At 39.0% G+C, this 24313-nt stretch overlaps 2 protein-coding genes across 5 annotated transcripts in view; one reads left to right on the forward strand and one right to left on the reverse strand.

Annotated features, from left to right (window-relative positions):
* On the reverse strand, positions 1-20673 carry sgtb (small glutamine rich tetratricopeptide repeat co-chaperone beta). 2 transcript variants are annotated; one of them, XM_028462095.1, is made up of 12 exons: positions 20575-20673; positions 18542-18658; positions 16666-16769; positions 15526-15601; positions 10750-10849; positions 10515-10619; positions 7233-7371; positions 7094-7156; positions 3868-3905; positions 3694-3777; positions 327-449; positions 1-242 (listed from the first exon to the last, which is right to left on the reverse strand). In XM_028462095.1, the coding sequence occupies exons 2-11, from the start codon at positions 18639-18641 to the stop codon at positions 338-340; spliced, it is 921 nt and encodes a 306-aa protein (XP_028317896.1). In that variant the 5' UTR covers positions 18642-18658; positions 20575-20673; the 3' UTR covers positions 1-242; positions 327-337. The 2 variants fall into 2 exon arrangements, with proteins under 2 accessions (XP_028317896.1, XP_028317897.1); XM_028462096.1 differs by lacking the exons at positions 1-242; positions 327-449 and adding an exon at positions 3444-3610.
* The window catches only part of nln (neurolysin (metallopeptidase M3 family)), a 23748-nt gene continuing 20051 nt past the window's right edge, over positions 20617-24313 (forward strand). The window contains exons 1-2 of one of the 3 annotated variants that reach the window (XM_028462091.1): positions 20617-20765; positions 23704-23954. In XM_028462091.1, coding sequence (XP_028317892.1) covers positions 23726-23954 — 229 coding nt within the window. In that variant the 5' untranslated portion in view covers positions 20617-20765; positions 23704-23725. Of the gene's footprint in view, positions 20870-23703; positions 23959-24313 lie in introns of those variants that run through there. The other 2 variants (XM_028462090.1, XM_028462092.1) reach the window with 2 other exon arrangements.

A 24313-nucleotide genomic window follows, 5' to 3' on the forward strand; every position in this document is an offset into this window, starting at 1 on the left:
TAATGGTTAGATTGGTTTGGCCTTGTACTGTATATGTGGGGGTGGGGGGGCATGTTTGTTTCATTTGTGTGCAGGCCCTCGCCCCCCCCCACCCCTCAGCCGAGCCTTTAGTCACAGTAAAGCGCCTTCAACCCTGACCTCGTCTCTTCCGTCAGTGACGTCGGGGAGTTGACTTTAACAAGTGGGAGTATAGATTGTAATCGCGTCGTATGGAGGCCCTTCCTTGGAACGTGATGATGAGGCTGGAATTAAAGAAGAATTAAAACTTTCATCTGCTGAGGTGAGCTTTACCTTTTTTCATGTTTTGTTTTTTGGTAAATAAATACCGTAGAGTAGATCACGAGTGCTCCTCGGCGCTGCCGCTGAAGGAACGGCTGCGAATGTGGTTCCTCAGCTGCTCGATGAGCTCTGGGTTCTGCTGCTGGATCTGCTGGGCGAACTGTTGGCCTCTATGGGAACAATGGAATATCTTACACACTTCCGCATTTTGCACTAATGGTAAGGAAAGTGAAAGTGTCTTAAACTGGTTGGAGTTGCTGGTCATAGGTGTTAATGTGTGCGAGTCATTGACTGACTGCGTCGACAACCAATCAAGCTTACAGAAAAACTGACAAGAAAAAAAACCTCAAGTGACAGGAAAAATACACATAATGGCCCTCATTTATCAACCTTGAGTGAAAACGAGTGCAAATCTAAACGACAGGACCAACGTGGCACTTATGAAACATTTGTATCTGACCAATCCCAGTGCACCAATGATCTGGTGTAAATGCGGCGGCTAAATTTGATGAACATGTTACGCCCTTAAATATTCCAGGTGCGGAGGCCCCGCCTACTGAGGTCAAACAAACATTTACAAGGAAATAAACGTTCCAGAGATGAAAATCATCATCTTCACAACTAAGGTGAAGAAAAACAAAGATGTGCTTTTCGAGACTGTGAAAACTGGAATTTAAAGAGCTCATAAATCCCAGTATTTGATCAAGATAATTATTTACATTTAGACTAGTCCGGCTGGCGAGCATGAGCCCGTGCAACGCCCCCCCCCCATCCCCCGCTGTGTGCACGCTGCAGAGCGACCAAACCTCATATCAGACCCTGACAACATATTAAAAGAAATGAACGAATCCCTTAAAAAGCCTCAGTGGGGGCTGAGCTGACTCTGGTTCAGCTTTGGCTGCTCAGAGCTGCGCAGATAAATCAGACATCGTTCCATTCACCTACAGATTGTTTTGGAAAACAGATTAAAATAACACATTTCCTTTGTGGTGTACAACAGCGTTTCCCTGCCGGTTCAACACAGCAGAAGCAGCACTCCTATGATCCAGGTGCATGTTGTGGTGAACTTCTGCTCTCCAGCCTGGGTAGCAAGAGTTTATCAGTGGGTTTATAGAAGGAAAACAAAAAAGTAATCAGTAATATCAGTAATGTCATGGGCTTTTTAAAATTCATTATTCATTTTCATTTCATTTTTTAATAACCCATTTTAATCTGTCCTGAATGTGTGTCTGCTTGTTTAAATAACAGCTGAGGTTTGTTTACTACTTTATTTCAGACTCAGATTTTTTTCTGTGCTACAGCACAAATCCACTCACTCAGATTAGCGTACACGAGGTCAGACCTGACGTGAGATCTGATCGTACGATCACGTCGCAATTGCGTGAATTTGGCGGAACGCATGTCGTACGCTCAGATCTGGACGTACAAATGCTTGATAAATGAGGACTCTAAAAACACGCAAAATAACAGGATAATACACAAAACGACTTCTAAAAATATACACAAAAGGGGTATGCTATGAATCCAGATTACCTCTTATTGCGCTAACTTCCAGGATTTAATCAGTGTGTGCTGGACTACGAAGATCGCTAACGTCTTACGAAGCAAAATCACCATGGTAACTTATGCTGAACGACTAGCCTGGTCAGGAGCAGGTTTTGTTCTGGGTAGGATCTGAGAGAGTACTAAAGTTCCGCCTCTCGACCAATCAGTGTTCTTAGAAAGCGACCTGTCCAATAAAAGGTGATGTGTGAACACGTCACTGTGTGGATCTGATCTGACAGTTGACAAGAGAAAATATTTAGACATCGATGCAATTCTTTCATTTACCGATAACATCCTTTAGGAAACATACAGATTTATATTTGATGGACTGATAAAGTAAAATAAGTCGGCTGATAAAGCCTGCGTGCATAATGAGCTTTCACACCGATTAATTAATTAATTCCTTTATTAATTCATGTATTCTGGGGTAATGCAAAGAGCCTCAGTCCTATAAGATAATCTAAAATATAAATATATTTCACCTTATGATGTAGGCTGATCTGCATGAACGCAGCATCAGAGCCACACACAAGGTAAAAGAAAGTGAAACTGATCAGAGTGTCTGTTTATTCTCCATTAATAATCTAATTTAAGTATTAACACTCATCAATTCCTGCATTAGTTACTTTCTGCTTTTACTGCAGCAACAGTGTTGTTTTTAGTCTGAATTATGGATTTTAATTCTTCATATTTTTAAAGAATTATTCCTCAATTGTGACGTTCTACAGTTCCTCCATGTGTGATTGGTCTGACGCTGTAATATCCACCTCCGTCACTAGAGCGCGCCGGTTAACCAGACTGAAATCAACACGCTTCACTCAGCGTGTTGTGATTGTGCTTCATAGCACAGCTTCTCTCTGACAGGTGAAGCTCACTAACGGAGATTAATCCAGGATATAATTATCTAGATTCGTAACATAGGCCCAAAAGGACAATACACAATATAACAAAAAAAAGACAAAATAATAGTAAAATGCACTAAAGGACAAGAAAATGACAGAAAAATATACAAAAAAAAGACTACAAAATAACAGGACAATGCACAAAATAACTTTCAAAATCATACAAATTAAAAAAAATGCACAACATGACAACAAAAACACACACAATGACAAATAACCCACAAAAAGAAAACAAAAATACTCAAATTGACAATAACACAGCATAATTTGATTCCTAAAAATACACAAGCGCCAAAAGAAATACACAAAATGATAACAGAAATAAACAAAATTAATAGCAAAAATTTATCACGCAAATTAACAAAATGAGACCATTTGGCTCCAACAACACATAAAAATAAAATAAAGTACAACTCACAGAATCACCACAAAAATGTGCAAAATTAAATCTAAAATACACAAAATTAAAACTAAAATACACACACTGATAAAACAAAATGACAACAAAAAGGCATCATGACTCAAAAAACGCACAAAATGACAAAAATATAGAAAATGAATTTCAAAAGCCTACAAAATGATAAGAAAGATACTGTATGAAAAATGACTAAAAACACACAAAATGAAAAGAAAATATAGTAAAAGAAAAAACATAAAAAACCCATTTTTTTTCTGACTGAAATTCATCTGAATACTGACGTGAATGTTGGTAATGTGGCCCTTGAAAGAGGCCCCTGCTGTGATAAATCTCTGACCTAAATGTGTTCATGTGCGTGCTCATATTGTGTCGTGTGTGTATCAGTAAATGTTTGGCATGTAGAAATAATAATCATTTATGTAACATAGTGGAATGTTTTCCATCTGCTGACTGGTCTGCAGCTCGTCTGTAACACAGTGACACCAAAGCAGGTGAAAAGCTGCAGCCATCCCATCATCAATCACATCGGACTGGGAACAGAACACTCACGCTTCGATCAAGCTGGAAATATCCGACAGGCCTCCCACTCCTGCTGCGGGCCCCCCCACCGCGTTGGACATCATTCCTGACATGCTGGGCAAACACAGGCACCAACAGCCAATCAGTGAGCGGCGTGGACATGCTGGAGTCCATCTGAGAGCAATCTGATCAGATCATACTCACAGCTGCTGCACCTGTTGGTTCTGCATGACACTCGCAGCCTGTGGACAGAGAACACGCAGAGGTGGGTCATCAACTACAACACACACCAGGGTTGGGCTCAACTACACTTTTAAATCTTCAATTACCCATGTTCAATGATGACTTAATTATGATTTTTTTAGACAGTATTTACAAATCCTATACATTATAATACTGTGTGTGTGTGTGTGTGTGTGTGTGTGTGCGTGCCTCACAATTTTGACAAAAAAATCTAATTGCGATTTTTCTTACAGATATTTCGATTTACGATTTTTTTATATATTTTATACATTTAAATGCATGTGCTTTATTTTTTTTTCCAAATTCTGTTTTCTTAGAAATATGAATCAATTTTTTCAGAAAATATTAGTTTTTAACTCATGTGAGGAAACAAAATAAATACTAATAAATAAAAAAACCTATAATTAAACAAAAAGGTATATCAATCATTATTTTAAATTACATTTTTATTTTTAACTCGTTCAGACCCACAGAATATTTTCTACTATGACTATCTGAAATCAGACCAGATTCTGAAAGATTGAAGCCTCTACTTTCATCAAAAAAAACATTTGTTTCTGGCTCGTTTCGTTCTTTTGTAATCAGCCGTTGAATAGAGCAAGTTTTACACAAATCTTCAGTTTCAGAGCAAAAAGCTGAGAAAAAAGCCTTTTTCTAAAAAATTACGTTCTCAATTACTAAAGTTCAATTACAAATAGTCACAGTTACTGTGCCTGAAATATAAATAAAATAATAAAACTTTACCTTCCTCTTGTGTTAGCTTTCTGTTAGCATCTTTTATGGTAACGGCTCAGTTTTGTTTTAAATCAGCTGTAAAATACACTGAAAAAATTATCTATCATCCAATTTGTTCCTCATCTCTTGGTTACCTTGTTAGGCTTCTATTAGGCTATCCATGAAAATATTGGTACTAATATTTTTGGTGTAGTTTTTTTGCTGTCAGTATAAGTACCCTTAGATTTATATATATTTTTAATGGTAAAATGATCCTGAAGAGAACTGACAGGTAGTGGGAAATTTGAGATGAAACACATTTTAATAATTGTTAACTACGTATGTGTAAGCCATAGAACTGTAACATGGTTCCATAGGTTTGAGTTTAATTAAATTGTAAATGACAGTTTTTATTGAATTTTAATTACAAAATCAATTATCTGAACTCAATTACAATTACAACCGCAACATATTTTTTTAAATACAATTACATCATAGCTGTAAGTATTACCAATTATGCAATCACAATTATAATTGACCCTGACACACGCACACGCACACACACACACACACACACACACACACACACAGAGCTGTCTGTGACACGTGTATCATGACTTTGTTTGTGCAATAAAACTCTGGAATCCTCAGAGAAACATTCCCGGCCTGGCAGACGTTCCCATGTGTCATCGTTTAACCACTGAGGCTCTCAGAGCAGGACAATAACTCAGGCTGGTTAACGTACAGCGTGTCAATTAGTGAAGAACAGGACAAAGATGTTCACCAGTGTCCACTTATCATTGTCCTCATGCTTTTTCACTAAAACAGTGACTAAAACCCTGGGCTTTTGGCTGTTGTGCATCTACGCTGGAAATTCAAAGAAATCCCTTGATCATGGGCGGGGCTCCTGGAGCAGTCAAGACATGCCCAGTTTTTACTATACAATTTATGAAATGCTAAGTAGCTACTCAATACTCACTATCCCTCTCTCTTTACAATCTGTGGTGAGTGGGTTGGATTGAGAGAATTGTGGAGTCCACAGCTGCTAGTTTTTGTAGGAGGGGCGGGGCTAACAGGGGTGGTTAGTGATGTAAGAAGCCACTAAAACGTCACAAACCACCATTCTCAGCCAATAGAAAACATATAGATTTTTCTAGCCGGGTTCCAACGCATAGAGGGCAGTCACTCTTACATTTTTACAACAAAATACAGTAATCCCTCGCTATATCCCGGTTCACCTTTTGCGGCCTTGGTGTTTCGCATATTTACAGCGTATGAACGTGCACTGATTGGCTGCATTCACCCACCAGCGACACATCCAACTCGGTGAGTTTCACTGTCTGCTGAAGAGAGGAGCTGCGCTCCTTTTTCTCCTCTCATAAACATAAACCACCAGTGAAAAAAGCCGGTCTGATTCGCGGCTAATGCTATCCTAGCTCAGTGCTACAGAGAGAACTTTTACCTGCTACTACCACCTCCTTGCTGATTCGCCTCTACGCCTAATCCTTCCTAGTCCGGTCCCGGTTATAAAGGCTGTGTCATACAGCAATAAACGAGGGACTACTGTACAACAAATTAAAACACTTTGACTAAAATGTGAAGAGATAAACAAGAATCAATCAACAACACTCATTTGTTTTCAGCAGAAAAAAGTTATTCTTTAAAGATGCACTGATATCAGTTAAACCCAAATCGAAGTAACTTTAGTCGAATAAATCCTTGTCTGAAGAGTAACTAAACCCCAAAACTGCTGAAAACAAATGTATTGATTTTGTGACATCATTGGACCATCTTGCGTCACAAACAAGCGCTGTTGGCCCCGCCCCTCCAATAAAAACTAGCACCTGAGGACTCTACAATCTGTGGTGAGTAGGTTGGATTGAGATAATTGTGAATAGAGATGTATAGTGAGTGTTGAGTAGCTAGTTAGCATAGCATAGATCTTTCTCTTGAGATTTAATAGTACAGACTGGGCGTGTCTTAACTGCTTCAGGAGTTCCGCCCATAATCAAGGTATTTTTTTCATTTCCCTCCTAGTGGCAGGTCAGGAGAAAGCAGGGAGTTCAATTACTCTTTAAAGATTTATTCTGACAAACCGTTTTATGTAAAATGTAATTATTGTAGTCTGATCTTGCACAGAATGCATCAACCGAAAGGCGTCTCTGGCTATAGGTGCACTTTGTAATTGCATAGGGCCTCAAAAGCCACTAGGGGGCCACCAAAGCTGAGTCCTGCTCTACATCTGAGGAGAATTGAGATTTCTAATATGCCTAAAAAAATTAGCAAATAAATGTAGAATAAAACCACAATAATAGGCCGTGGCTCATGTTTTTAAGTTGTTTTCTTGCTTTCAATTCAACTGTAAAGTGTAATAGATTGTATCGGTTCATGGACCATTGAATGGAGTTTCTGTGACCAACTCTAAGACTAAATCTAAATGATGAACATAATCTGAACTGAGGTCTGTTCTTACCATGCTGATGAAGGCGGGGTTGTTGATTAAACTGGCCATGTCGAAGCCCAGTCCAGCAACTGTCTGTGGCACACAAAGGTCAGAGCGTTCAGATCAAACATCAGCTGGCTCTTCATTAGGTGATATTATTTATACTCACTGGGCTGGAAGCCTCTTTGTTCTTCTGCTCGGCGATTTTCAGGTTGGATTTGTACGTTTCGTTCTCGGGGTCCAATACCAGAGCTTTCTTAAAGTAGGAGATGGCTTCTGGGTACTTGTTCATCGCCGTCAAAGCCAAACTGAAGCCGCAAAGAGCCACAGAACAATTAATACTTAGTTAGAAGTTGGACTTAATACAGGGTAAAATCCAGTTTATTAAATTCTACTGATTTTGTTTGTTAAAGCATTGGAAAAATATGTGTCAAAATAAATTGGAATCACAATAGTTTTTATTGCCAAATAGAGTTTGAAACAATACAAGAAATGTGAGATGGTAGATGGTGCAAAAAACAAAAACAAACCAGAAACACTAAAATCATAATAATAATAATAATAATAATGAATATATAGGATATAAATGAGCAATAATAAAAAAAAAAAATACACCAAGTAGCCATATGGTTGTATGCATCAACAGACCTCTAAAGATGTGGTGTGGTATCTGGTAATCAAAATGTGATTTGTCAGACTTGTGCACAACAATTTGATGCAGTTTATATTCTGAGCCTTTTTTTCCTGGATTAATGTTTTTTTCGATCTTAGACTGTTTAAGTAATAAATAATTTCATCATTTCACTTTTTATCGTGTAAAGCACATCAAGTGCTTTATTTTATTAAAAAAAAAAAAGAAAAAACAGTTTTAACTTGTTCTGCAACTTTAGTTTAGCAACTTATGGGTCGGGAACCAAAAGTGGGTCACGCATGCATTTGTCAATGAATTTTAGGCATTTGCCTTGTTCCCAAAAAGCTATTTATATAGAGTTTTATTTTGAAGGGAATTTAAGTATGCACCACTGCAACTATTTATAATCATTATAAAAGTATGTTTGCTATACTTCTCACAGCTTTTCCAGTACTCTTTTTGTTCAATATATATAGAAGTAAGGGTGGATTAAACCGCGAGGAAGCAATATTTAGCTTCAAACCTGCACCAGTAGACGTCAGTCTCTTCCTGTCAAACTGGGTCAACCTCTTATGTCATTTTTCTGGTTGTAATAAATCAACTTAAATGGTCACCATGTTGACTTTACGCCATCAGACCCTGCGGGCCAGAGCAGAGCTCAGCTACAGCCAGCGGCTAACATCCGAGCTAACATCTGAGAGAGGCTTTTTGGACAACGACACGCTGTCAACCCCAGTGAAACATCCAAAATAGCTGGTGAACCAAACTATTCCAACTGGGACGTGTCAGGTCTGACATGTTAGGGTTAACAAAAACTCTAACTAGTCAGTGGCTAGTGAGCAAGTGGTAATCAGGGTTCTCATCAGAAATTTTTCACAAAACAGAGGGATCACGTGGCACGGAAAATTTAGAAATGTTTTACTCTCTAAGGGCCAAATTTAGTGAAGTAAAGCTACAGTTGGGAGTTTTTTAGGCTGTTGCTATTGGTCTGGACCCGCACCTCAGACAATCCTGACTATAGATCCGGCACTTCCTGTGTGCATGCGTCCGCATGTGCAGTAAGCCGAATACCGGTAGTTCCATCAGACCACTCGGCTATCCTAACACAGTGTTAATACAGGCATAACACGCTTATATAGAAAAGATCCGGCAGTGAAGCAGAACTATTGGCTTCCATAATACGCAGTTTTAAATATAAATAGTTTAAAGCCTCATTAAAAATATGTGTGGGAACAGTTTGTGGTTCATCCTCATCTGCATATGACAGATTGTTTCACTCTGTAGTGGATCAAACTGTGACTTTCTGTTGGACATAGTATGAAAATAGTTAAATCACTGTGAACAACGTGAACTGCATCTGTCAGAGTTTTAAATAATCGCGCAGCGGCAGCTGAGTGATCACAGCTGCTGCTGCACGACACACGAGTCCGTGTGGCTTCAAATGTAACTAAGTCCATATTTCTAGTGCAATATAATGTTTCACCTTATCAGGGCGCTGCACTTATTCCAGGGTTAGAAGCGCGTAAGAGGAAAAGAGCTTACGCACACCGGAGAATGCGTAAAGCCAGATTTGAATGAGAACGCCCACATTTCAGGGCTGCTCCACCCAGAGTGCGTAACTGGGATGAAGGCACGCAGCGACTGACTTAAGTACAGGGGGAGAATAGCATGCAGCCAAAAACAGCACCACTGCACGGCCTTTTGGACTTACGCACATGGGAGAATAGATCCCTAATAGTGTAGTAAATATTTACACGTATACATACAATATTTTGCAACCTTAAATTTTCCTATTAAGATAAACCCCAATTCGAACCGTAACCCTAACCCTAAAAATTAGAGGAAAGATTCTTACTTTTTTCAACTTGATGGAGGCGCATGCGCAGTTCGCCAGGTGCACATGCCCGGTTATTCTACACTACACTACACTACACTACATCAGAACAATAGTCAGATTTGTCTGAAGTCCAGAGACGCTTCATTTTTTTTTTTTTAAATATTTGTTCCAGCCTTAATTTAGAGCTGAAAGTTATTTGTTGAATTGGTGAAGGTGATGATGAATGGAGTTAGTTAGTCATGCTTGGTATAGGTCCTCCACTACTAAAGACTCACACACACAACATTTTATTCAAAAGACTGATTCCAAAAATCAAAATTAAATGAGGTTTAATGTGAGACCTGCAGTAATATTGGAACACACACACACACACACAGTAGAGCTTTAATTGGGCCGAAAACGTTTCAACCGGACTGTATTCACATCCGTGTGCGCATGTAGAATGATCTGTTGGGAGTTATAAACATGACGAGCAGCTTCATGTGTCGCTACACGTTACGTCTGGTTGAAGCTACAGCTACAAGCTGTTTATATATGACAGTGATTACGATTAACAAGCGGAGGATGCACACAGGCAGCATCGGGGGCAGCTAAGTGGCTGCAGGGGTCCTCGGGGTCCTCAGGTAAAGACGGGAGCATCCGAGCAAATCGCCTGTTATAAATAGATGGTATGTGTATGTGTTTCTCGGGTATTCAGATTAAAAAAAAGAGTTTAAACAACTCGTGCACCCCTGGAAGCCCCTTTTGTGTCCAAGTGTGCAACAATTATTACGACGGTACCGATTAAAAAAGGAAAAAAATAACAGAAAATCCCCCCCTACATTCCTGAAAAGCCATCGCTCCGTAGGGGAGCAAAATTACAACATCGGGGGCCCCTACGCTCAACAGCGCTGGCAATAACCCTGGTAACGTCGTACGAAATTTGACGTCGAAATGAGTATATAATCTTCTTGTTTGCTCTCTATAAACAGAATGAAACTCACCCCATCCTCCCGTAGGCTTTGCTGTACGTCGGATCGATCCCAATGGCTCTCTCACAGTCTCCAGTAGCTTCAGTGTAATTCCCCAGTTTACTGTGAGCTGCGGCTCTGCAATGAGTAAAACCCACCAGGTCCCAAATGCTTCTTCTATTCAAGTTCTGGTCTAGTCCAGTGACTTTATCTGCCTGCTAAATAAAACTATAAAAACGTAGAAATTGTGAGATGAAGCTGTGAGTACCTGTTGCAGTAGTACACGGCGTTCCTCAGATCCAGATCAATAGCCTTGGTGTAGCACTCCACTGCACATCTGTAGTTCTCCTCCTTCATGTGATTGTTTCCTGGAGGTAAAACCATCCATTATTGCATTTGTGCTCAGTAACGCTATTAATTATTAGCATCTTTACTAAATTAAAGAGTTTGCTACAAACACACATTACACACTTGGGTTTCCTCTAACTTAACCTTTGATACATTTTTCTCCACAGACTTTTATTTTGAAACTCAAACATGTGCTTGCACCAACAGGGCTCTTAGTTTAAGGCCCTCCAGAGCATCTAGTCCGGCCCACAGGAAGATTTTTTTCAAAGTTAAAAATACAGCAAAAATGGGACTATATGGTCAATTACCATATAAATCAGGGTGTCAAACTCATTTTAGTTCAGAGGCCAAATACAGAGCAGTTTCATATCAAGTGGGCCACTGATTTTATGTGGGAAAACGAGTAATTTCAAGACCTGAATAGCTTTTACTGCAGGTTTTCACACCCACCCCCGAGCTCATTAGCATCAGCCCATCACCTGGCCCTTCCTGCTCCCCCCACTTCCCCCCCTACCTCACTCTTTGACCCCCCACCTACCCTGAAGATCAATGAAAGAGATGTGTGCCAGCTCTATTCAAGAAACAAAAGATCAAAAAGGCCCCAGGACCAGAAGGAGTATCTCCCTCCTGCCTGAAAGCCTGTGCTGAGCAGCTGGCCCCCATCTTCACACAGATCTTCAATACATCACTGGAGCAGTGTGAAGTACCTTCCTGCTTCAAAAGCTCCAGCATCATCCCAGTCCCAAAGAAACCTGCCATCACAGGACTCAATGACTATCGACCCATTGCCCTGACGTCCGTAGTCATGAAGTCCTTTGAGAGGCTGGTATTGAGCCACCTGAAGGACATCACAAGGCCCCTGCTGGACCCCCTGCAGTTTGCCTATTGGGCAAACAGGTCTGTCGAGGATACAGTCAACATGGGACTGAACTACATCCTGCATCACCTCGACTCCCCAGGGACCTACGCTAGGATCCTGTTTGTGGATTTCAGCTCTGCGTTCAACGCCATCATCCCGGACATCCTTCACCAGAAACTCACCCAGCTCACAGTGCCGGCCTCCACCTGTCAGTGGATCACCAACTTGCTGTCTGACAGGAAGCAGCAAGTAAGGCTGGGAAGCATCACATCTAGCACCCGGTCACTCAGCACTGGCGCCCCTCAGGGGTGTGTTCTCTCCCCACTTCTATTCTCCCTCTACACCAATGACTGCACCTCAGGGGACCCCTCTGTGAAACTCCTGAAGTTTGCAGACGACACCACCGTCATCGGTCTCATCAGGGATGGGGACGAGTCTGCCTTCAGACGGGAGGTGAAACAGCTGGCTCTCTGGTGCAGTCAGAACCATCTGGAACTGAACCCGTTCAAGACCGTGGAGATGACAGTGGACTTCAGGAGAAATCCCCCCCCACTCATCCCCCTTACCATTCTGAATAGCAAAGTGGCCACCGTGGACTCCTTCAGATTCCTAAGATCCACAATCTCACAGGACCTGAAGTGGACCTCCAACATAGACACAACCAGGAAAAAGGCACAGCAGAGGATGTACTTCCTGTGACAGCTGAGGAAGTTCAATCTGCCCCAGGAGCTGCTGATCATGTTCTACACCTCCATCATTCAGTCTGTTCTGTGCACCTCCATCACTGTCTGGTTTGGATCTACAACCAAACTAGACAGACACAGACTACAAAGGATAATCAGGACTGCAGAAAAGATCATTGGTGTTGATCTGCCCTCCATCCAAGACTTATACCTGTCCAGGGTCAGGAAACGGGCAGGTAGCATCACTGCAGACCCCTCACACCCTGCACACAACCTGTTTAAACTCCTCCCCTCAAGCAGACGCTACAGATCACTGTACGCCAAAACTACCAGCCATAAAAACAGTTTCTTCCCCCAGGCTGTCACTCTGATCAACTCTAAACAGTCATAGTGTCAGACCTGTTTCTGTTACTGTGAAATAACCATGGAACTAAACATAACAACCCTGGATCAACCTGTCACTGTGAATGTTCATGGACATAATATTTTCATTTAAATGTTCACCTGCACTACTCATCAATGCACTACTGCACTATAATCTTATTATTATTATTGTATTTTTATTTTATTTCATTATTATTATTATTATTATTATTATTATTATTATTATTATCTTGTTATTTATATTTAGTTTGCACATATTCATCTAACTACTCTTATATTTGTTTATACTTCTTTTTTATATTTATTTTTATTTATTCTAGTTGATTGTTATTATTTAATGTTACACTATCTGAGAGAGCACAGGTCACCAAAACAAATTCCTCGTGTGTATTCATACACTCTTGGTCAATAAAGTTGATTCTGATTCTGATCATAGTTTGCACTTCTACATATACATAAAATTCAAAATATGTAAGACACCAACCTTATCCAAGCCATAAGTGACAGATGTCAGTCCTAAGAATATCTTCAGTTTAAATTTCCTAGATTTAGTGACCAATTTCTATTTAATATTATATCATAATTTGGGGAAAATTGAACGATTTTGTAAGAATTTTGAGTTTTTTCAACTGTTTAACATTTAAAATGACTGCAATGTTGTGATATAAGCACCAGGAAAACTGAGGTGCTGCAAATATTATCATTTTCACTTTCCTCCTGCGAGCCAAATTGGACAGATTTGGTCCCCGGGCCTTGAGTTTGACACTTATGATATAAATTGTGGATAAAATACAATGGGGTTGCATTACTACATTATTTACAGTGATATTAAATTGCAATTACTTTTAAAAACCTTGAAAATTCTCTCGAATTACCCCAAGGAATTAGTTGCAAATTTCGAGAAAATTAGTTGCAAAGTCAAGGAATTTTCACCAATTGCTTAACATTCAGGATTTTGTTTGAATTTGTGCTTTTTCATCTGCAAAACGGTGGATTTTTCTGGTCCGGCCCACTTGAAGTCAAACTGGGTCGTATGTGGACCTTGAACTAAAATGAGTTTGGCGTTCCTGATTTAAGGGCTACTGCAGTAGTTTTTCCACAAGTTTAATTGTTGATATTTTTTACAAACAGTTCAGTTACACAATCATTTTTCTTCCGTACATGACTCGGCAAAATCCGAGGCTCTAAAATGCTGTCGAGAAGAATATTAGCATTGTAGCTTAATGTTGTTGTGAGCCTTGGCACATGTTCCACGGCACAATGCAGTCTTTACAAACTACTGCCACCTACTGATATGGAGAACTATATAAATTAAAGGGGACACATCATGCTAAATCCACTTTTTTAGCCCTTAAATGCATTTTGATGTATATTTAGATTGTTTAGAAGCACAGAAAAGTTCAAATTAATCTCTTCAGGTGCTCCGTAGATATCTTTATATTCTGTTTTGGTCATATTTTTCAATGTGTTTCGATTTTTCGATTCTCTATTACGTTTTTTGAACAATAACGTCAGCGGAACTGCCAAATTAGGACATCGACTCCAGGCCCAACACTTCGAGCAAGCCGCCATTTTTATTTTTCGCTTTTATTTTGTAGTCCAAGCTCAAGGATGCCGAAGTTACGAGAGGATAAGTCAAAATGTTTGGTTGTTGGATGTAGTAACCCACACGCTTCATTACACCGTCTCCCAGCATCAGAACCTTTTCAAAGTGCCTGGTTGAGTTTTATTTTTTACAGAAATGTACCCACATCTGTGGGTAAGGTCATTTTTGTGTGCGTGAAGCACTTCAAGGATGACTGCTTCTGCAACCTCTGCCAGTATAAAGAAGGATTTGCCTAAAGACTTTGTCTGATTGAGGGTTCAATTCCTTCTATCTTTGGAGACGACGAACAGAGCACTTCGGTAAGCTGTAAATAACGCTAAAAAGTGTGATGATAAGACGTCCCTGTCATTGTTTTGTTAGCATTAGCAGTTGCACCGTCTTCATATGTTAGCGCTGTGTGCTCGTTTTAGATCCTTGATGATATGGCCTACGTGATTTAATTTAAGTCTAAAGTTTTCATTAGTCATTTCATTTTGCCATTTTTGTCTCCGAAAAGACTGTATTAAAATGCATTTCGTGACGTTAGCTTGGCACTAGCGTTAGCTCGGTGCTTGTGTTAGCTCACTTGTTAGGGTTCTGCAGGTTCATTATCTTCATTTTAATCTCGCTCCGCCGGGTCAGACTCTGGCTCAAACATGTAAGGCTGGATGAACAAGTCTTCTGTTGTTGACATTGTGTAAAAAATGTGTGAATAAACTTTTTCTGCACCGCTACATAGCCATATCTCTTCTATCAAACTACAAAAATGGCCGAGCAGGGTGGAGTTGAACCTGGAGAGGGGGCGGGGTATGAAGTGTCTCATTTGCATTTAAAGAGACCGCACCAAAACGAGTTGCTCTCAGAAGCACATCAGAAAAGGGGTAGAAAAGGGGCCTGTGGAGCTATAATAATGAGGAATTCAGACCCAATCATTGCAGTTCCGCTTTATATAGACCACAACTGTATGATTTATATCTAAAAAGGAAGGATTTAAAACCCTGATATGTCCCCTTTAAAAAAACACTTCAGAGAAATATTGAAGACACGAAAATAACTGTTTGTACATGACAAAATATATTCCTAGTCAGATAAGTTTTGATTTAAAGGCATTTTACAAAGGTCATATGGTTGAGATTAAACTTTTATAGAGTGTACAGGAGGGAAACAATGGCGAATAATAATCACCTTCATTCTTGAGGTGCTCAGCTTGTTCAATGTCCTCGGGCGACGGCAAGGTCTCTGGAACGGTCAGGTTATCATTCTGTACAAAGCAGAAGAGTCAGAGGCTGTGTCCGAATAGTCCCTCCTATCTCCTTTCCTATCCACTTTTCCTTAACCCCCGGAAGTGTTTAAATGGTGGCCGTGATAAAGTGCGTTCAAATTTTCTTTAAGGAGACTCAGTGCTTCCTTTATAACCTCCTTTAGCCTCAGAAACACTGATGCACCCTTTACCAAAGGAGACCAGATAATGCTGACCCACAATGTCAACATTTAAAGGGACACGCACACCCGTGCGCTCACGCAAACTCACGATGACCGACAAAGGATGGAGATTATGTAACGTTATCAATGCAATAATTTGCCTCAAACAACTTTAAATAATCTAAAACCTATATCTTATATGTAAACCATATGATCAGATTATAACTGACATAAAAAGGGATCAGAGACATGTTTAGCCACATTATGTTTTATTCAACCTAATTCATATTTCTGAGTGAAAGGTGAGTGTGAGCAACCATTCTCAATGTGACGTTCTTTTAGTTTCACTTTTGTTCCTCGTATCCTGGTAGTGTCTTTTCCTTTGATTTACATTCAAATTTGTGATTCTTTTAGATTATATTGTTATAAATTGCTCTTAGTAGTCCATTTTTGGAAATTTGTGGTTTTTTCACCACGGCAAACCGTAACAGCTGTCGGATTATTACGTCACCTAGTAGAAGTGCGTCTGTATGTCAAAACAAACGTGATCGCCTTTTCCTAACTCCTTTTCTAATACCTTTCCTTAACCCAGTGACGTCATCCACAGAGTTATGGAAAAGTAGATAGGAAAGGAGATAGGAGGCACCATTGGGACGCAGCCACTGATTCATTTCATAACCAGTAAATTCACATTGATGGAGCACATTTGGACTAAAAATCCAATAAGATGTGAAGAAATTAGTGTCACTGTGCCATTAAAAACACAGGTTAACACACAATAATAAACCTTATTGGAGTCTAAAAAGAACAAACAACGTGACAGTTCTGAATGGTGAGCACTGCAGTCTGAGCTTGTTTTTTATTTGTTGTTTTTTCAGGTACAAAATGATGTTAATAACAAACCTTAAGCAAAGAGTTGAGGAATATCTCAGTGAGCGGCTGCGGCGCTGCAAGATGACAATCACTGGAGCTGATCTTAAAGGTTGTCTCCAAACACTGTATCGCAACTGTAGCAGAGAAACAGCCACATGAGACGGAACAGAATCTAATTTTAGCTCCAGAAATAAAATACACACAGAAAGAAGAATAGTTCAGCTGATAGAAATAACGTCACAAAACTCAACCATTTGATCATCACTTTTCATTGAAACGTAAAACTGTAGATAATGAATACTTAATAAAGTTTACTTTAATGTAGTTATTGCGAATAACACGGTGTGCCAACCACTGTAAAGCTTTATTGCGCCCCCTACTGAAACAATTAGGTACTTTTGTTGCTCACAAATGATGCTATAACAGACATGGGCAGCCAGTGGCCCTCTGTATCATTCTTTCCGGCCCCCAAAGTGAATGCACAAAATGACTCTAGAAACACAAAAAATACATGAAATGACAACAAAAAACTCACAAAAAAGGACTACGATCATGCATAAAATCAGGACAAAAATACATATGATAGATAAAATGACACAACAGGGCAACAAAAATACAGAAAATTACAGAAAAAAATACACGACAACAACAAAAACAACTAAATGACAAAACATACACAAGACAACAAAAAAACTAAATGACAAAACACACACAAGACAACAAAAAAAACAAGAACACAAAATGACTCCAAAAACACAAATAATTCCCCCAAAAAAGGATAACACCAAAAACCACAATATGACTCCAAAAACCTAAGATGATGACAAAAATACAAAAAAGGACTGCGAACACTGAGGACAAAAATACATATGATAGATAAAATGACACAACGGGACAACAAAAATACAGAAAATGACAGAATAAATACACAACAGGACAATGACAAAACACACAACAGGCCAACAAAAATACACGAGAACACAAAATGACTCCAAAAAAACAAGCAATTCCCTCAAAAATGGAAAAAAAAATGCACCAAAAACCACAAAATGACTCCAAAAACCTAAGATGACAACAAAAAAGGACTACGGAAATGCATAAAATGAGGACAAAAATACATAATATGATAGATGAAATGGCACAACAGGACAACAAAAATACAGAAAATGACAGAAAAAAATACACAAGTGGAAAAACACACAACAGGACAACAAAAATACACAAGAACACAAAATGACTCCAAAAACACAAATAATTCCTTCAAAAAAGGATAAAAACACCCTGAAAACCACAAAACAAGAGAAAAATATATTAAAATGACAACAGAAATAGAGAACAATAACACACAAAGACCCTCCAAAAATACAAACCATTGCTCTTTCCTTTATTAATGCTCAGATTGGTTATTATTCTAAATACTGACATGAATCCTGATAATGTGGCCCTTGGATTAGCAATCACATTTTTGTGGCCCCTGCTGTAATAACAGTTGCCTATGTGCTGTAACATACTGTAAATATCTGAGCTGTTGTTAAGAAAATGTGAAAAGGGAAAGTTACGTGTGCAAACAATAAACAGCACTAAACTGTCTTTTGTTTGTTTGGTATTTTATTTCTTTATCAATCCAAGAAGTTACACTCAGAGTTTGAAGTAGCCCCGTTTCTTGCTATATGCAGACCACAGACCATGAGCCAACATTTCTGTGCTGTCAATAAAAAAAAAAACAATTAACTTTGATTTGTCCTTAAAGACTGCATTTAAATGTGAAATGAGGATGCAAAATAGATGAATTCATCACAACAATCACCCTCAGGGACAAAATGTGTGAACCATTACTCTGCATTATGTAGATATTGGATTTCAGTCAGGGAGCAAAGCTGTTGGCAGAGTGTCGGACTGGACGTACCTTCCAGGCTCTCCTGCTCATCAGAATTCAGAGCGCCACAGTGGGTTTGATCTCTGAGGAACTGCACGATAGAGAACGCCAGGCGCTTCTCCACAGCCATGATTGTCAACCTACAAACTGTTGGACAGAATGAAGGAGTGAAGGATATCTGACGCCGTGTGTCTGTAATCTGTATCTACAACAGGTCTGCTGAGTCGTGTTTTGTTCATTTCTAGCAGTTGTGACATTATTAGAAATGTCCACAGTAGATTGTTGCGACCAATCTAACGTGAGTCTACGTTGAATGATCCGTTTTAATGTAAAAGAAACCGATGAAGATTAGGAGTGTGACGATATCTCGATGTGGCGACATCGTGATATTTTTTTCGCACGATAGATTATCGACATGCTCACGCTAAGTATCGATTCTTTTTATTTCTTTATTTTTGTTTTTATTTTTTTTAAAAATGTTATTATTTTCAAAACCTTTTCTGCTTTTCCACTAAAATGTACAGTTAGGTCTTCACAGAAATGTTGTCACTGTTTGTTGAAGGAACCAATATTTTGTTTACTGGAATATTGAACTATAATGGTGTCACTGGTAAGAAAGAGCCTATTTTTTTTTGTTTACACAAAGCACTATTTGAGACACTTATTTGTTTACATTGGTATGTTGACACTTATTTACAGAAATGTTGCACTAAAATAGTGTCACTGTTCATAGGACACTTTTTTGATTTATTGTCTTTCAGGATATAGAACAAAAATGTTAGTTTTTCACTTCATTTTTGTTTTCTTGTTATGTCAGATTATTTCTAGATTGATTTCTGACCAATATATCGATAATCGCAGTATCGTCATATGGTGAGATAATCGTTATCGTGAGCTGTGTATCGCGTATCGTATCGTGAGCCACACAGAGGTTCCCACCCCTAATGAAGATCATCAATGACGGCTCAGTGACATCCTCACACGTTCGTTTTATCACTGGAAGAACGTGTGAGGAGAAGTAAGGTTGTAAAAGTGCGGGAAATAGCTGGTACATTTTCACGTAAATTCAAGCTTGGGAATTTTCGGGAATAATTAAAAATATAAACCTTTCGTATGAAGTATTTATTGGTTCTAATCAGAAAGTGGGAGTCGTTTCAAATAACTGTGTCATATCTGCAAACACAAAAATTAGCATCCATGGAAAATATTACAATTGCAAAACAAGCATAACATTTCAAGTAGGGTTGCAAAATTCTGGGAATTTGGAAACTCTCCATGGGAATTAACGGGAACTTTTCAAAATGTAAGGTTAAATATAATTTGGAAAATATGTTTGAGCAACATCTAAAATATCAGCATCATTTTTTTTTATTTTATTAATTTGACTCCCAATTTACAGTTAATTCCAAAAAACAATTCCTATGAAAAGTTCAATTTTCAAGTGTGTCTAATAAATGCGTGTGCGTGTGTTAACACTAAAGGCCAGAATTAAGAAAAATACACAAACTCACATATTGTTTGACACACACACACACAAATTAGGACTTTATACAATGCATTTATTGTAATTCCTAATGTGCGATTTAATTATGCAATTAAAAAATTATGCTGTACTTTCATCTCAATAGCAAACGTGCTTTTTGTAACGATTTACGTCTTAAATCAGTGTATTTGCACCTTGTATTTCTTTCTGATCCTGTTTCGTCTGTTGTATCATAATGTGCAGTGTGTGTAATACAGAAATTAGCCATTGCTAAAATCTTGCACATGCATATGCTCATGTTTATTCATGTGAATTGTGTGATTAATAAATACATTAGATGTCAAATCAAACCATCGCGTGTTCCCGCTCGTGTTGTTGATACACGTAAACGCAGTGATGCAGGAGCTGTGATGTAATACCACAACAGAGAATGGTCACTATATTAACACACACACACACACACATGATGGACGACACAACAAGATGTTGGTGAGAATGAAGCATTAGATGGAAACGGCTCAGTGTGGGATTAGTTTAAAAATAACAGGCTATTAATGAGATGCTGTTGTCTTCCACCTACCTGAGCTCTTCTTCTTCTTCTTCTTCTGCTGCTGCTGCTGCTGCGTCACGGAGCGCGTCCTCCGACTCGGCGCATGCGCAGTTAGGGCGGAAATAAAGAGGCGCTTCCTCGCGCGGCGGCAGAGGAGGAGAGGAAGTGGAAGAGGAGAGCAGAAGAGAGCAAGGTGTTGCTACTGTGACCGAGTCGTTACTGTAAGAAGAAAGCGAGTTTTAAACTTGTGTTTAGTCGATAAAGCGCATGAAAGTGCTGGAGGCATGTGTGCGTTGAAAGCTGTGCTCAGCCAAACGCTTTGCAGGTAGGAGCTTATATTAATATTACTAATGTGCTTTAGCTTCACCGAGGTTAACATTTTTTTTTTTTTTTTCTGTGATTAACAATGTAACTAAGTTACAACCACTAACGAACATGACACACGTTAGTTTGATTGTCCTTTAATTTACTCATTTTAATTTGTAAAGAAAAAAGGATTTTGTTTTGAAAACATGCAGTAAGACACATTGTTGCTTCACATTTTCCAAGAAAAAAACAATTGTATTTAAACTGTACTAAATGTGAGGTTAAAAAGTAATAATAACCGGTTAAAACTATAAAACTTTAAAATGATACTTTGTTAGAATTGTGTATACTAGTGCAGTGCCCGTTGAAAGTACTGTATGTATTGCTATAGAAAAGTGGGAGATTTAATATTGAAACAGTCTAGAGATTCGTTAAACGTAGCTCTGAAACCTGACACTAAGAAGGGTCGTGACCCAGCATGGAAACCATGCAAAGAACGTGACCTTAAAAGGCTCCCTAGTGTTTGTGCTGCTTGTTCATTATTCCTGGTTATTTGTGTTATATTAAGGGAAACCCTAGTTTTCTTACGGCAAAATGATGTGCTGACTGTGTGCTTGTTTACATCTCCTAAATTATTATTATTATTATTATTACTAGCTTGTGTAAGTCATTCTGAGCTTCTGTTTGTCAGGATTTTATCAGCATTTTGTTTGCGCCAGCCTCTAGAATTTACTCTTTGACCACATTCAGCACCTGCCTACTAGTTCACAAACAAAGGCGCTCACCAGGTCACTTTCCTCCTCACACAATCTAGTGATTAAGGTGACAAAAGTAGTGTTCTCAACCTGTGGCTCGGGTTCCAAAAATAGACGTCGACTTTTTTCCACATGGTTCTTGGCTGGAAAATATTGTATCTTGCTTTTATTTTCAAAAGTATTGCTAAACAATCATCTCTACTATAATTCAAGGATGGCGTGTGCGTGTGGAGCAAATATCTCCCTGACGTGGTGCCTGTTCCACCTGAAACTTTGTCATCGGCTTCCAAATATCCCAAGTGTGTGTATCTGTTATTTTGGAGTAATTTGGTGTAGCAAAACATTAATCTTAAGATTACGGTTCCCTCGGTAAGAGCGCGGTATTAAGCGCGCTACTTCCGGTTCCGGGTTCATGACGTCACTGTGTCGCAGTTTGTTTGGGTTTAAAAAATAAAAAAAAAGGTCAATATTGAAAACGTTTTTTGTACCGCAAAAAGTCATTTAATTAATATTTCATGGTTAATTAATATTATTCCCGTGATTCCAAACTTCCTTTAAATCTCGGGTCACGGACTTCACTTCCTCCTTCGTCTCATGACTTTTGCAAGGAGGAATGGGCAAATATTCCAGTCTCTCAATGTGCAAAACTGATAGAGACATACCCCAAGCGACTTACAGCAGTTATCGCAGCAAAAGGTGGTGCTACAAAGTATTAACTTGAGGGGGCTGAATAATTTTGCACGCCCAATTTTTCAGTTTTTTATTTGTTAAAAATGTTTGAAATATCCAATAAATTTCGTTTCACTTCATGATTGTGTCCCACTTGTTGTTGATTCTTCACAAAAAAATTACAGTTTTATATCTTTTTGTTTGAAGGCTGAAATGTGGCAAAAGGTCGAAAAGTTCAAGGGGGCCGAATACTTTCGCAAGGCACTGTATATATATATTTTTTTTTAAATGCATATGCATTTTATTTTTTTTTCCAAATCTAACTGCTCCTTTTTAATTATTCATGTCATATAAAGATGTATGAGAACAGCATTAATGTCACTGAATTTCCCCTCAGAGATCAATGGTTTACTGAATCTGAGCAGGTTTATTGATTAAGTTTTGATCAACTTAATTTAAATTAACCTAATTTAAATGATCCTGATGACATCATTCCAGACCGTAATGATTAAAAATAATTGTGCAACACACATCACGTGTAAGAAGTGTTTTTCACCACGAGGGGCCAGAATATTTTAAAGAAGTTATCATTAACTTACGATGTTTCAGACTCTACAATCTCTGGCATCAATGGTCTCGTTTACAACAACAGAACAACGTTTACCTCAGATCTTCTGTAGCTCTGATTAGATGTTGTTGTTCTGAGCAGGTAAAGCTGATTAAAGCTGCTGCTGTTTTCACGGAGCACAGCAGCGCTACACGAGAAACGGACCAAGCTTTACAGACGCGTTAAAAATAAGTAGGCACTGGTCAGCTCCGATTTAGGAGTCAGTGATGATTTGTGTAGTTTTTTGCCAGGTTAGACGGTGGTTAGGTGGTGTTTGAAGCAGCCAGGATGAGAGTGGGTAGGACATTATAGCATTATAGCATTATAGTGACGGCGTTTCAACTTGATTCTGTCTATTTCCAAGTTCAACGGTAGATTCTGTTTTCATTGTTCGATTCCGTTAACGTGGATTTTATAGGACCCTAGTGTAGTTAACGCACTCAGAGACTCGCTGTAGCAAAAAAAAAGACTCGCTGTAGTGCATGCAAGGGTGTGTCCTGTAACCATCTCTGATTGGCCAGCAGCCCAGGAAGGCGGTTCTCGGCAATTCTGATTGGTGAACATATATATCACTCAAATGATGGAGATGGAAGAAAAAAAACATCAGCATCTGAGGTTCGGTTATTGCATTAGTGAAAACCTCAATATTGATGCGACTAAGGTTAATCGTTCAGCATTATCGCAACGTATTGTCGTATTGTTTAGTTTCAGGATACATTGAGACAAATCGTATTGTGACATGTAAATTGTATCGTCAGATTCATGGCAATGCACACCCCCAGCATCCTCTGCATAAATGTTTTGTTTGTTCTTCTCCTTCAGGGTGTATCAACCTGTCCTGATAATGACCATCACTGGTGGCTCTGTTAAATGTGCCAGAAGCTTCTCAGAGGCAGCACATGTGAGGAACACCCTGAGGTGGGACCTTTCTCCAGATGAATTCAGGAGTCAAACAGAGAGCCTTATTACACGAGTGAAGAAGTTCTACGACAACGTCGGATCTCTAAACTTAGACGATGTCTCTGTTGAAAACACACTGGAGACGTTGGCTGAGGCCAAGCTGGAATACGCCTGTAAGTAAGTCTTTGAATTCATTGGCATTGGTCAATCTTTTCTCTGATCTTAGCTCACATTGCTCTTGCCCACCTGATTACAGGAAAACACTGTTTATACTGTAAATGTAAATGTGGGGGTATTTTCAGTGTCTTATTGCAGGTTTCATTTGATTTTGTGTAAAATAACTCGAAAAATTTGCATTGCCATGACAGTGCAAGGGAGAATGCTAAATAAAATTGCTAACTCCTTTAGCTGTATGTGTTTATTGTCAATGAACAGAAGTTTGTACACATTATCAAATGCTTAGATATTTGTAGTCAGTATTCACAGAGAATGAACAGCATTACTTTCACTCATTGAGCAGTTACTGAGGATT

Source organism: Gouania willdenowi, chromosome 12 (genome assembly GCF_900634775.1).
Source record: "Gouania willdenowi chromosome 12, fGouWil2.1, whole genome shotgun sequence".
Classification (NCBI taxonomy): domain Eukaryota; kingdom Metazoa; phylum Chordata; class Actinopteri; order Blenniiformes; family Gobiesocidae; genus Gouania; species Gouania willdenowi.